Here is a 16008-nt window from a genome sequence, read left to right on the forward strand (position 1 = left end):
AGATGCAGTGACTTAGACCGCTGTGTGTGTGTGTTTGTTAACGTTTTAACTGTACTAGAATGCTTAAAAGGCCGCTAAAATTTTAAATATCTGTTATCAGTATCGTTTTTTGGGACAAGGAAAATATTGGCCAAAAATGTAATATCGGTGCATCCCTTTATTCTAAAATTGATTATTATTTTTTAAATCCTCATCAATCTACACACAATACCCCATAATGCCATCACAATACCCCATAATGCCATCAAAATACCCCATAATGCCAAAGCAAAAACCGGTTCAGATTTTTTGCAAGTGTATTAAAACTATTCCCCAGGATAACTAGTCTCAGAGTAATGTAAGATCCCAGGATAACTAGTCTCAGAGTAATGTAAGATCCCAGGATAACTAGTCAGAGTAATGTAAGATCCCAGGATAACTAGTCTCAGAGTAATGTACGATCCCAGGATAACTAGTCTCAGAGTAATGTAAGTTTAGATAGTTTAACCCATTATAGTCTAAGCCTTGTCTGAGGGGGAGGTCCTTCTAAGCTATATGAAATTGTTTCAAGAAGGTTTAAATAACATGAAGGGCTTCCCCAGTATAGTACTGTAGAAACACCCTCCAACATGAAGGGCTTCCCCAGTATAGTACTGTAGAAACACCCTCCAATATGAAGGGCTTCCCCAGTATAGTACTGTAGAAACACCCTCCAACATGAAGGGCTTCCCCAGTATAGTACTGTAGAAACACCCTCCAATATGAAGGGCTTCCCCAGTATAGTACTGTAGAAACGCCCTCCAACATGAAGGGCTTCCCCAGTATAGTACTGTAGAAACACCCTCCAATATGAAGGGCTTCCCCAGTATAGTACTGTAGAAACGCCCTCCAACATGAAGGGCTTCCCCAGTATAGTACTGTAGAAACACCCTCCAATATGAAGGGCTTCCCCAGTATAGTACTGTAGAAACGCCCTCCAACATGAAGGGCTTCCCCAGTATAGTACTGTAGAAACACCCTCCAATATGAAGGGCTTCCCCAGTATAGTACTGTAGAAACGCCCTCCAACATGAAGGGCTTCCCCAGTATAGTACTGTAGAAACACCCTCCAACATGAAGGACTTCCCCAGTATAGTACTGTAGAAACACCCTCCAACATGAAGGGCTTCCCCAGTATGGTACTGTAGAAACACCCTCCAACATGAAGGGCTTCCCCAGTATAGTACTGTAGAAACACCCTCCAACATGAAGGGCTTCCCCGGTATAGTACTGTAGAAACACCCTCCAACATGAAGGGCTTCTCCAGTATAGTACTGTAGAAACACCCTCCAATATGAAGGGCTTCCCCAGTATAGTATTGTAGAAACACCCTCCAACATGAAGGGCTTCCCCAGTATAGTACTGTAGAAACACCCTCCAACATGAAGGGCTTCCCCAGTATAGTACTGTTTTAAGGTTATACCAAGGATCATTAGGCTTTCTGATTTTGAATTGTAAGACTCCTTGAAGTATCAACCAAAAATATTCATAAGTTAATTTATGTCAAATTATTAGGCCATACTGCTATAACCCATAGTAACACATTGGATAACATTCACAACATGGAACAACAGTAACCATAGTAACACATTAGATAATATTCACAACATGGAGCAACAGTAACCATAGTAACACATTGGATAACATTCACAACAGTAACCATAGTAACACATTAGATAACATTCACAACATGGAACAACAGTAACCATAGTAACACATTGGATAACATTCACAACATGTAACAACAGTAACCATAGTAACACATTGGATGACATTCACAACATGGAACAACAGTTACCATAGGAACATTGTTTCCCCCAAAACATCTAAAGGAAGTTTGTTCTGATGTGTCTGGTTTCCTAATTAGCAGGGAGGAGTTTCTACAACCAGATACACTACATCCATAACTAGTGGTTTCATCATTACCAGATATACTACATCCATAACTTGCGGTTTCCTCATTACCAGATATACTATATCCATAACTAGTGGTTTCCTCATTAGCAGATATACTACATCCATAACTAGTGGTTTCCTCATTACCAGATATACTACATCCATAACTAGTGGTTTCCTCATTAGCAGATATACTACATCCATAACTAGTGGTTTCCTCATTACCAGATATACTACATCCATAACTAGTGGTTTCCTCATTAGCAGATATACTACATCCATAACTAGTGGTTTCCTCATTACCAGATATACTACACCCATAACTAGTGGTTTCCTCATTACCAGGTATACTACATCCATAACTACTGGTTTCCTCATTAGCAGATATACTACATCCATAACTAGTGGTTTCCTCATTAGCAGATATACTACATCCATAACTAGTGGTTTCCTCATTACCAGATATACTACATCCATAACTAGTGGTTTCCTCATTACCAGATATACTACATCAAAAACTAGTGGTTTCCGCATTAGCAGATATACTACATCCATAACTAGTGGTTTCCTCATTAGCAGATATACTACATCCATAACTAGTGGTTTTCTCATTACCAGATATACTACATCCATAACTAGTGGTTTCCTCATTACCAGATATACTACATCCATAACTAGTGGTTTCCTCATTAGCATGGACGGAGTTACTACAACCAAATTGCATTTGCATCGCCCTCGTGCCGCAATTTTATTAAACACAGAAAGGGGCCTATATTGGAGACCAAAAGTCGTCTGGCACACCGCTTACAGTTTCAACAACATGAATAACTTATTTCAAGTCTACAAGCTTAGATGTTACTACTAATGTGAAAACAAGACAAAATATGACTGTTCTTGCTCATTTTAAGACAAATGTCAAATAATCATTTCATTCATTACAGACGTCAATTGTTGTACAACATCATGGCTACGCTGTTGGCATCACTTTTTACAGTGCATTTCCGCTGTTGTGGGCCTTAAACCATCTGTCTGACTTGTTGTTCACACAGGAGAGAAACAGGACTACCGTGGGTCCTCTGGGGAGCCTCAACAACCTCATGATGCTGACGAGGCAGAGAAGAGTCTCTCCACATTAGAACACCTCAAGAAACACCCGCAGAGATCCACAGGGAAGAGAATTCACTGCTGCTCTGACTCTGGGAAGAGATTCACCTCCTCATCAGGCATTAAAATTCATCAGGGAATCCACACAGGAGAGAAACCTTACTGCTGTGATCAATGTGGGAAGAGTTTTGTTCAATATAGCCATCTGAAGATACACCAGAGAACACACACAGGAGAGAAACCTTTTAGCTGTACTCAATGTGGTAAGAGTTTTAGTCATTCAACCAGCCTGATATCACACCAGAGAACACACACAGGAGAGAAACCGTATAGCTGTGATCAATGTGGGAAGAGTTTTACTCAGCTAAGCATCCTGATATCACACCAGAGAACACACACAGGCGAGAAACCTTATAGCTGTACTCAATGTGGGAAGAGTTTTACTCAGCTAAGCAACCTGATATCACACCAGAGAACACACACAGGAGAGAAACCGTATAGTTGTGATGAATGTGGGAAGATTTTTACTACTTCTAGAAATCTGACTCGACACCAGAGAATTCACACAGGAGAGAAACCTTTTAGCTGTACTCAATGTGGGAAGAGTTTTACTCAGCTAAGCAACCTGATATCACACCAGAGAACACACACAGGAGAGAAACCATATAGCTGTGATCAATGTGGGAAGAGTTTTACTCAGCTAAGCAACCTGATATCACACCAGAGAACACACACAGGAGAGAAACCCTATAGCTGTAATCAATGTGGGAAGAGTTTTACTCAGTCAAACAGCCTGGTACAACACCAGAGAACACACACATATCACACATGATGTCACAATGTAGAATGTTTTAACATTGTACTACGAGAATTTCAATAATGTCACAATGTAGAACCCTAAACGTTTGCCCCCTGTTCTATTGATTTCAACATGATATGGATATTAGCCTCAGGGGAAAAATCCAGGCTCTGAATTGAAAGTTGTGTTGTGTTACACTTAACACGTTGGTGACCCACTGGAATCAAAATGCAACACTTCAAAATGTAGCAATCTTTTTTCTACAAGTTGTCCTCTAACCAGTGATGTACACATTACTCCCAGATTCCGTGTGGTTTTTGAGCTGTTAGTTTTAACAGGACGTGCAACCTCATATCCCTCCTCTCGCACAATTGATTTCAACGTGATATCGATGAGTGATGACAAATAAGTGTTGTGTTCCTTTGTTTAGCGACCCCTAAATTTAAATGCATCACTCCAGAATGTAGCTGACTGTCTTCTGCAGGTTGTCCTCTAACCAGTGAGGTAAAAGATATCAGCCATTTCCATGTGTTTTTTGTTGTTGTTGTGTTAGATTCAACATCACGTACAACCTGATTTCCCCCCTAATCGATATCAGTGATTTATTGCTACTTGTCAAAACAAGTGTAGTTTATAAGGAGCTTGTTTAAATAAATACAAGTAATATGATTATTGTGGCAGATGTTTGTGTATATAACACATTTTATGTTTTGTTTTTCAATATATCAAACTGTTTCTGCATATTTGTTATTGATTTGGACACGTTAAAACTGTGTTTTGACATTGGGGCTATCCCACCTAGCAAAATGTCTTTGAAAAGAAGACTATGCCCGACGTCCAATATTCGTTTAGTTGTAGTTAAATTACTTGAAAACAACTTAATTTCAACGTACTTTCAGGTAGCCTGGTGGTTAGAGCGTTGGGCCAGTAACCGAAAGGTTGCTGGATCGAATCCCCGAGCTGACAAGGTAAAAATATGTTGTTCTGACCCTAAACAAGGCAGTTCCTGTTCCTAGGTCATCATTGAAAATAAGAATTTGTTGTTAACTGACTTGCTTAGTTCAATAAAGGTTAAATAAAAAGTGGACTAGACTTCTTGGATTCTATAAAGAAACATTTGAAAAAAATAATACTATTGTATATTATTATTTAGAAATATTGTTTTTAATTGTTGACAGCCAGTTGTTGACAACCATGTTTATATTGGTGAAGCATTGTAGTTGATTGTAATGTGAAATGGACGTTGTTTTCTGTTGGTGGTGAGCAAACTTGTCCATCAAAAATATAGGATATATTTGTTGTCTTAAAGGGGAAGGTTTTACCGGCTTTGGTTTTTCCATTTATGTTTTGAGGTTGGACTCTAGCTCGTTAGCACGTCTAGCTCGTTATCGTTAGTCATTATGTGTTACACCTGTGCTGGCCCAGGTTCTATTTAAGAGTGTCTGGCCCAGTGCTCCAGTTGTCTTGATAGATGTGGAGAGTCAACACCTTTTTGTTTTGCTTCCTGTCTTTAAGTTTGGTGTGGGTTTTTCTTTCTTATTCTTGGGCATATTTAGTGGGTCTCATGGTGGGTGTCTTTTAGATCCCAGTTGTTGTTACTAGTCAACTTTCATTGGACACCCCCATAGTGTCTTTCAGAACGCCTCCTAAAACCCCACCTGTTTAGTTGTGGTTGTTGTCAGTGACTCTTTGTTAGTTCCCTCTTCTATTTAAGGAACATTTCTGTTTTTCTTGCTGGGGAATGTAACAACAATGTAGTAAAACAAGCTTATATTTTGGGTTGTAGCATCCAGTTCTTGTTAATCAAAGGCATTTCCTTGAAATGTTCATTAGTCTTTCAGTTGTTATTCTTCTGTTTGCTGTGTATGTTTTTATTTGTTTTTTTTTCTGTAATGCTTTACGTTGATGGTAAACCAGTTATGGTTACGGTACTCCTCAGCAACAGGAGTTGATGGAAAACCAGTTGTTATGGTTACGGTACTCATCAGCATCAGGAGTTGATGGTAAACCAGTTGTTATGGTTACGGTACTGCTCAGCATCAGGAGTTGATGGTAAACCAGTTGTTATGGTTACGGTACTCCTCAGCATCAGGAGTTGATGGTAAACCAGTTGTTATGGTTACGGTACTCCTCAGCATCAGGAGTTGATGGTAAACCAGTTGTTATGGTTACGGTACTTCTCAGCATCAGGAGTTGATGGTAAACCAGTTGTTATGGTTACGGTACTCAGCATCAGGAGTTGATGGTAAACCAGTTGTTATGGTTACGGTTCTCCTCAGCATCAGGAGTTGATGGTAAACCAGTTGTTATGGTTACGGTTCTCCTCAGCATCAGGAGTTGATGGACACTTGATGGGAACATGACATCCATCTAACCAGCCAATCACTCCTGGGAACTGCCCATATTCATATATTCCTGAGTGTTGTATATGATATGTCTAAATGTGTTGCAGGGGCAGTCAAGAAATGGAACAGCAAGACCACAGAACATGACATAAGCAGAGCTGTGGGAGACCACCTCAAGCCTCTGGTAGAGCCGGGGGTGGTGTTTACCACTCCACCACGCCTTCAGCAGGCTGGAAAAGTGGTACTGTTTTTCAGACTAAGATGGACCAAGAAATGTGTTGCTTTTACACATATTTGTTCATTGGTTTGGCAAGAGTCTTGATTGGTCAGTCAGTGGGTTCATTTGTTTTACAATATGTTCAAATCAAATCAAGCTATATTTACACAGCACATGTCGGACATGGATGCAATGCAATGGCTTCACAGGGAAAAAACTATGATAATTAAACAGATATATTTAGTACGCAACAAACATAAGAGGATAAAAAACAGAAGATTAACAACTGAAAGACTAATGAACATTGTAAGGAAATGCATTGATTAAAATATTAACATTATGATGCAACATCCAACCCAAAATATCCGCTTGTTTTACTACATTGTTATGTTCCCCGTCAAAAAACCAAATGTTTCTCAACCGGAAATCCATGTCTGAAATGCGCTGTATAATTAAAGCTTGGTTTGGTTTGAACATATTGCAAAATGAATTAACCCAATGACCAACCAATCAACAGACTCTTGCTCCATCTTAGTATGAAAAACAGTATAAATTCAGTGCATTTGTTGAAGATGAAAAATGTTGAAATCAACAATACGTCAAAGGATTCAACTACTGAAAACTGAAACATACAAATGGATCAACCAGATCAATCCCACTTTTCCAGCCTGCTGAAGGCATGGTGGAGTGGTAAACACCACCCCCGGCTCTACCAGGGGCTTGAAGTGGTCTCCCACAGCTCTGCTTATGTTATGTTCTGTGGCCTTGCCGTTCCATTTCTTGACTGCCCCTGCAACACAGAAAGAAACACATTTAGTCATATTATATAAAACATTCAAAGTAATGGATATGGAGCATCTACAGCCTCAGTTACACCTGGCACCTAAATGTGACTTCTGTCATCTGATCACTCCAAGCTGCATTAGGTTCAGATCTACCAGGATGGGCCTTTGACATAGTCTGGACGCATTCAGGCCACCAAATATGCATAAGCAATGTAAAGAGATGGGGTGAATGAGTGGGGAAAAGTAAATTCTACACAAATTACCTTCATAATATCAAAGAACAAATGTGTGTGCCTGAGAGGAAATTAACTTTCATACAGCCAGAAGGGGTGAGAAATTACATCAATATCAGTGAACAATTTGCACTAATGTAAATAAACATAGCTAATGGAACATATTCCCTTTTGCTTAAGTGATGAACCGATAAGGGGACATAAATATTTACCATCTAAACCATCTGTGACCTCTCACCTCTCTGGCTGTAGAAGTGTTCTTCATAACCAGTCCCTCAACAGCTCTCTGACTGAGCTCCACCCTCACTGGGTCTTCAGAGGAGAGGAAGGCTGAAGAGGGATGGAAGATGAATGGATCAGTCATTCAATAAAGTGTAGAGCTGCTGTCTATGCTGTCTGACAAAATCACTATTTTAGTAGTTCATTAAAGTAAATAAGGTTTTATGACTGCTGAATACCAGCTATCAATCACTTAGATTGTGTATTTTCAGGTAGAGATACATCCGTGGGGCATTCCTAGCCCGTTGAAGTTGACATTTAAAAGGGTTAAGGTGGGGGTTAAGGTTAGGGTTTAGGGTAGGAATGTCCCAAGAATCCCAGATACCATTGACCATTGTGCATTCTTCTGTCTCTTTTACATAGCAGGTGTAAAATAAACAGACAAGACAAGTAGACACGCAGGTCATTGTAGTTTAACAAATAGCATCTAATTATGCCAATCTGTATGTGGGGTTGTTTGAGAAGAATGTGATTGTCAGCCCTAACAATCCATTCTAGCACCTCATCAGGTTCTGAAAAAGTCTTCATTGATGACATGTTCCTTCTATTCCAGGGGACAGCAGAGGAACTTTATCGATTCCACTCCTTCATCAATACAAGCAGTGAACATCTGAAATTCACCCTCACCTTTGATGTGCATGAAACAAGTTATCTGGACATGTTGATTAAGAGGGAGGGGGTGGCTTTAGCACAGACCTATACAGGAAGCCGACGGACAGGAATTCCCTGTTACGCAGAGACAGCTTCCACCCTACACCCCTTAAAAAAACAATTGTAATACTTGAGTATAGAAAACATTTAAAATGTAAATTTGTAATTTTAATTTCGTAAATTTCAAACAAAAACATAACTGTTTGTACTTGTAGGTAACCAGATCGTGACTACAACTCAGTTACTAAGTCTTTAACCACACTGTGTTGTTACACTGGTGAGTAAAAACTCATGCTTCCTACCCTTTAACTTTTTTGTCTGAAAATAAAATCTACATTTTACTCAACTGCGTCCAGTCAGCAGATGGACTAGATGCCGCTTAGGCCGCCCGTTGTGACTCCGTCAAGAATTCAGCAGAGCAAGTTTGTATGAAGGTCTGGTTAGTAAATGGGTACATAGTTCAATAGTAATATCCTCTAAAACGCTCTGGTGACAAACTTTGCTGCCCTGTTTCCAATTGTCCACATGGCTGGGAGAACCTATTCAAGTAAGTAAGTATGTAAACAGATTTTGAAAATGTAAAAAAAAAAACGATGTATTATTTGCTAACTAGGTACAGTGTAGGCTAACTCAAATGAGCTGTTAAATGAGCTATCTAGTTGGCTAGCTATCTAACCAACTTCAAATACTGTATAGATAGATAAGTGAATTAAATATCACCAGCTACCTAACTTCATATTAGCTAGCTATCTATCACTGTAAAAAACAAACTCCAAATGCATTTATAGGTAGCTAGCTAACAGCCATGGAGGAGGGTGAAAGGATAGCAGCCCCAACTGTCAGTGAGAGAGGAGGCTATTCTGGATAGGGCAGGTACTTTAGTGTAGTTCCTGTCCCTAGAAGTGAGGACGGAGATAAAAGTAACATAATATTCAGTGTTGTGTAATTTGACTATAATGAAGTGTTTTTCTTGTGAGGTTTTCTGTCCTCAGATAAAGAGCGCTATGAAAGCCAGTCAACATATGAAGAGGTCCCAATGAAGAGCAGTGGTTCTCAGTCCTGGGGACTCAAAGAGAGGAACATCGTTGTTTTTGCCTCAGCACTGCACAGCTGATTCAAATGATCAACTCATCATCAAGCTTCAAGTGGTATTTATGTATTCATTTGTGATGCTATCCTTGATATGATCCTGTTATTGTCACATGCTACACATGCACATATGTGTGCCCATGCATCTATCAATCCAATGTTATCATGATTTGTTATCAGGGATATTATACTTTAGTAATCCACAATGACCTGGTGATGTAAAAGTCTAATAATTACATTGTCTTCCATATTCCTACAGATACCTTGTAACTGGAGATTCCTTCAAAACGATTGTCTACAGTTAACGTGTAGGGCACTGCAAGGTTGGGTGACCAGGGTCATCTGGGACTGCCTCCTGGAGGAATTCAGGTGTGTGAAGGCTACCTGTGTCCTGCGTAACTTCATGAGGATGGACACGAGGACCAGGAGGGGATCTGCAGCTCTCCGTCGTGTGCCAGAGGAGGAGTCTGCTGCTCTGCAGGATGTTTCAAGGATGGGGTCCAACAACGCAGCAAGAGAGGCAATCTGTGTTCCCTGGCAACACCATAGACTACACTATGCACAACCAAAGGCCATTCACATTAAGAGCCATTCACATTGCAATAAGTATTCTTCCATTTACTTAGCTATGTCAACTGCAGTTATTCAATTCCTAGTTTCTCTCCCTTTGATTTCTACTTCTCATATGAGGGTGCTGTTTAGGTAAGGGTTTGATGTCTGTGCAAAAACAAAACAGGCTATTTTAAATCACACATATTGAAAAAATGTAGAACAATTAGACACCCTATAACTCATGTATCAATCTGATTGATGGATTGTGTTGTGCAGTAAACAGGCTCAGGTGTATATGTAACAGTATAACTTTAAACCGTCCCCTCGCCCCGACCTCGGGCGCGAACCAGGGACCCTCTGCACACATCAACAACTGACACCCACGGAGCGTCGTTACCCATCGCTCCACAAAAGCCGCGGCCCTTGCAGAGCAAGGGGCAACACTACTAATAGGTTTCAGAGCAAGTGACGTAACTGATTGAAACGCTACTAGCGCGTACCCGCTAACTAGCTAGCCATTTCACATCCGTTACACTCACCCCCCTTTCAACCTCCTCCTTTTCCGCAGCAACCAGTGATCCGGGTCAACAGCATCAATGTAACAGTATAACTTTAAACCGTCCCCTCGCCCCGACCTCGGGCGCGAACCAGGGACCCTCTGCACACATCAACAACTGACACCCACGAAGCGTCGTTACCCATCGCTCCACAAAAGCCGCGGCCCTTGCAGAGCAAGGGGCAACACTACTAATAGGTTTCAGAGCAAGTGACGTAACTGATTGAAACGCTACTAGCGCGTACCCGCTAACTAGCTAGCCATTTCACATCCGTTACATATAACTGTGGCTCCTTCCACCTTCAAAGAATAGGCAAGAGGGCCATCCATGGAGAATAGTAAGACACTTAATTATTTCTATAACTACGCTTTTTTGTTTGTCCGTTCATGTTTTTCAGCATAAAGTACTCTGCAGCCACTTAGTGTGGTGTGGACACCAGGTGAGGCCACACACAGATTCCTGTTGAACACTGTCGCTTTAACTACCTTATTTTCTCAATAACAGTCTCTCTCCTTCACTTAATCCCTCTCTCCCCTTCTCCCTAAATCCTCTAGGTTATATCAGCTGTGTCGGTGAACCCCTCCTGCATCTGAACACATCATGATCAGAGGTGAGAGGTCACTTGGTCAGGACAACAGGAAGTATTTTTAAAGATATACTTTACATTGAAATACAGATAGATGCAGTAGTCCCAGAGTTAATGATCCCAGGTCAGTTTATATTATACAGGAAGTATTATTAAAGAGATCCTTTACATTGGAATACAGATGGAGATGCAGTAGTCCGAGTTAATGATCCAAGGTCAGTTTTGCATTTCACCTCCTGATTGATGGCTAACAATGTTAGAATAAAAACACAAGGCTTAAACATGCTCTCTCTCCATCTGTCTCTCGTCTGCAGATATGTTTTGATGTGAGAGGATGCCAACCCCCAGTCCCATCATCGCCACCTCACCCTCTTTTAAGATAACCTTTGTACCGACTAGAGACACTATTATGTAATTGTGATGAACTGAGAGAATATTTAGGTAGCACTGTGATTCATTAATCATGTGTTGCCTTCCCTGCTCCTATGTGCTTACCTCCTCCCCTTTGTCTTTTACACCTCTCTCACCTCCTCTTTCATAATGCACAACAGATGTGCATTGAAGTACAGATTGAACTTTTATTTATAACACTTGGATAATGAGCATTTCAATAAAGCATTTCACATTCTCTACTTGTTGAAATTAAGTGTAATTTGATGAAATACTCCACCTATCCTGTTTTTATCAGATCAATGCAGATGAAGGGCATTAGATGTTGAGATGAACCAGTGTTAGAGTATTTACATGATGCATAGGAAGTGTAGTGTTCTGTTTTTTAACATTCTATTTCTGTATATATGAATTAACTAGTTAAATCCTGTTTCTAGTCTATTAGTTACAATGTGTAACCATTGATGTCCCAGGACCAAGATTGGTAAACACTGTTGAAGTGTATAATTGTAATACATACATGCAGACAGCATCATTCAAAGACTGGAATTTGATATTCCTGGTATTGGATATGACTGAAAAATAATGTCAAAGACATTCATACCTGAACAGCACCTTTATTTGCCAAGGTAGAGTACATGATCAGTGAATATATTAAATGTACATGCTACAATGTGGGGATCTCATGCATGGTAATAACTACATGTATATACGACTTGCATCCTTGGCACAACATGATATTATATTCTACTCAATCCATAGGCTTCATTAATGTCATTCAGGCTGTTTTGAAGTTGATACGACTGGCTATGATAGCTGAGGTTCATAGCTAGGTTCTGAACTAATATGTATACCAAACGTTTGGGTCCATACACAGATCGGCTAGATAGCTAGCTACACATCCATTGGCATACAGGGATTTTAATCATCCACTGCACAATAAGCAAGAACAAAGCAATCTACGTGATTTCATCTATCTGCATGGCAAATATCAGCAAGGCAAGCTTACAAAATTGTACATTCAATTTGCAGAAAATTCTTCAGCTAGCTAGATTCTATACATCCACTGTTTCCCAAAACGACAGCCTGGTTTGCTGGTTGTTTCAGGAGTCCCTAAAACAACCAGAATTACAATTTCATACTCATGTCACAACACCCATAAAGCTAGTCAGCTAGCTGGCTAATGTTAGCTAGTCAGCTAGCTGGCTAAATCACGATTTTCGTAAATTAACTATGATTTAAAAAAATGCATAATCGTTTGTCTCTACATGAACTAACATTCCTGTCAACTGTACATGTTTTTTGCATGATTAGTTATGACGTTATAATCCTTACATTTGCTTCCATCCTAGTATTTCTGTCCGCCGTCTTTGATTCAGTTCAGTTCTGTGTAGGGGTACCCCTCTCTCCTAGTATTTCTGTCCGCCTACTTTTATCCAGTTCAGTTCTGTGTAGGGGTTCCCCTCTCTCCTAGTATTTCTTTGCTGAAGAAAGTCTAAGTCACTAGTGCAGCAGCAGCCTCCCCCGGTCCTAGTGCCGGCCCCGTAAAAAGTTTAAGATGCGATGGAACGGTTGACAAAAAAAATAAATCACAGAAAAAATATATTGACTGATATTGATTTATTTAGGGGGGGCTAATTAATATTTTAGTTCTAGCGACGTCCCTGATTCCTACCCTTTAACTTTTTGTCTGAAAATAAAATACACATTTTACTCAACTGCGTTACCCACTCCAGTCAGCAGATGGCTGTATGAGACTTTAAGGCAATGCTGTTAGTGTGACGTATAATCTAGTGGACGGAATGCTTCTTTCAACAGCAGCAACAGTAAGTCAGCCACCTCGGTAGCTTGCTAGACATAATAGCTGAACCAATAAAGCTCTTTAGACGCTTTCGTTTTTATTAGCCACTGTGTTTCAAAAACACTTCTGTCGTCTTGGTTAGTTATCCGATTTAATTTCATATTTACGGTGTTGTTGTTATTATTCAGCTAGCGGGCTGGTTAAGTTAGCATTAGCCTAGCTAGCTAACATCTCCGACCATGAGTTCACTAAGCTACTCTTCTCCTGCTAAAGAAGATGAGGATATCACAGTAAAACAAGAAGTAGAGGGTGAGGCCATTACTGTGAAAGAAGAGGAAGACGTGTTCAGAGTGAAAGAGGAGGAGGGGGAGATTACTGTCACATCGGAAGAGGAAGAAGAGGAGGAAACTGGATATCTGGGCCCTGTTTCCCAAACGCATCTTAAGGCATCCAATGGTTCTAACGATGAACTTAGCCATAAGATGGTTTTGAGAAACCGTTCCCTGATTAACACTAGTAAGTACTGTCTTAAAAACAGAGGCACAAACTCTGCAGTTGAACTGATGTTTGGTGTTAAAGCGGAAATCTGCAATTGCTACATCCATATTGTGACTTTTAATTATTTATTTATAGCCATTGATTCTTGAAGAATATAACACATGCTTCATGAGCTTAGTTCAACTGTTGTACCCCATCAGATCCCCAAATAAGCTTTTTTTACTCTAATGTTTAGAAACAATGTAAATCAACACTGTATAGCCTCAACATGGTTAAAACTATAATGTTGATATCATGGATGGTCAGTCCTTGCATCCATAGGTCTGTCTGTCTGTAGTTACATTTCTCCAACCCCATAATCATCTTATTAGGAAAACAGTGGGGGAATAACATATTTGCTATTGTTTGAACTGCAGATTGCAGTCAGGTCTGGAGTGAACCAAGGGCTATATCGGTTCTTAGTTCAACATTTTTTAAAAGGTGCATGCCTATTTTAAGGTGGTGAGGAAATGACTTATAAAGAACAACCAGGCATCCTCTACTGACGGGATGAGGTCAATATCCTTCCAGGATACCCGGGCCAGGTCGATTAGAAAGGCCTGCTTGCAGAAGTGTTTTAGGGAGCGTTTGACAGTGATGAGGGGTGGTCGTTTGACCGCGGACCCATAACGGATGCAGGCAATGAGGCAGTGATCACTGAGATCCTGATTGAAAACAGCAGAGGTGTATTTGGAGGGCAAGTTGGTCAGGATAATATCTATGAAGGTGCCCATGTTTACGGATTTAGGGTTGTACCTGGTGGGTTCCTTGATAATTTGTGTGAGATTGAGGGCATCTAGCTTGGATTGTAGGACGGCCCGGGTGTTCAGCATATCCCAGTTTAGGTCACCCAACAGAAAGAACTGAAGATAGATGGGGGGGAATCAATTCACATATGGTGTCCAGAGCACAGCTGGGAGCTGAGGGGGGTCTGTAACAGGCGACAACTGTGAGAGACTTATTTCTGGAGAGATTCATTTTTTAAATTAGAAGCTCGACCTGTTTGGGTTTAGACCTGGAAAGTATGACAGAACTTTGCAGGCCATCTCTGCAGTAGATTGCATCTCCTCCCCCTTTGGCAGTTATATCTTGACGGAAAATGTTGTAGATGGGGATGGAAATTTCAGAATTTTTGGTGGCCTTCCAATGCCAGGATTCAGACACGGCAAGGACGTCAAGGTTGGCAGAGTGTGCTAAAGCAGTGAGAAAAACAAACTTAGGGAGGAGACTTTTGATGTTAACATGCATGAAACCTTTTATGGTTAAAGAAGTCAACAAATGAGAGCGCCTGGGGACACACAGGGCCTGGGTTAACCTCTGCATCACCCGAGGAACAGAGGAGTAGGATGAGGGTATGGCTAAAGGCTATCAGAACTGGTCGTCTAGTGCGTTGTGAACAGAGAATAAAAGGAGCAGATTTCTGGGCGTGGTAGGATAGATTCACGGCATGATGTACAGACAGGGGTATGGTCGGGTGCGAGTACAGTGGAGGTAAACCTAGGCATTGAGTGACGATAAGAGAGGTTGCATCTCTGGAGGCACCAGTTATGCTAGGTGAGATCACCGCATGTGTGGGAGGTGGGACAAAAGAGTTCTCTGAGGCATGTTGAGTGGGACTAGGGGCTACGCAATAAAATAAAACAATGATAACTAAACAACAGTATACAAGGCATATTGACATTAGAGAGACATAAAGCGAGGCATAAAGCAATCACAGGTGTTGATTGGGAGAGCTAGCTAAGACAACAACGGGTAAGACAACAGTTAATCAGCTAAGACAACAGCAGCAGGTAAAATGGCGATGAATGGGCAGAGAGGGTCAGTCCAGCATTATAGGGTCCAGTGAACAGCAATATATGAACCAGGGCTGCCGTTAGGTAGTCGTTACTATGCTAGCCGGGAGATGCGCCTGGCTCGAGGCTAACTGGTGCTACGTTCGGGACAAGGGCGTCACCGACGTCTGGCAAAGGCCGGTTGAGGGCACATCGGACGGAATTGCGTCGGCAGACCAGTCGTGATGGATCGGCAGGGCTCCGTGTTGACAAAGTGTCCAGGCCAATTGGCAAAAGAGGTATTGTAGCTGGAGTAATTTTGTTTGCTAGCCGGGAGATGCACCTGGCTCGAGGCTAACTGGTGCTAGCTTCGGGACAAGGGCGTTAGCCACTAAAG

At 41.0% G+C, this 16008-nt stretch overlaps 1 protein-coding gene across 1 annotated transcript in view; it reads left to right on the forward strand.

The window, feature by feature from the left end:
* The window catches only part of LOC120032697 (zinc finger protein 271-like), a gene marked incomplete at its 5' end in the record, with an annotated part of 80328 nt that overhangs the window by 52057 nt on the left and 12263 nt on the right, over positions 1-16008 (forward strand). Inside the window, 2 exons of the mRNA XM_038978892.1 lie at positions 3084-3830; positions 6460-6491. Coding sequence (XP_038834820.1) covers positions 3084-3830; positions 6460-6491 — 779 coding nt within the window. The remainder of the gene's footprint in view (positions 1-3083; positions 3831-6459; positions 6492-16008) is intronic.

This window comes from Salvelinus namaycush, chromosome 39 (genome assembly GCF_016432855.1).
Source record: "Salvelinus namaycush isolate Seneca chromosome 39, SaNama_1.0, whole genome shotgun sequence".
NCBI lineage: Eukaryota > Metazoa > Chordata > Actinopteri > Salmoniformes > Salmonidae > Salvelinus > Salvelinus namaycush.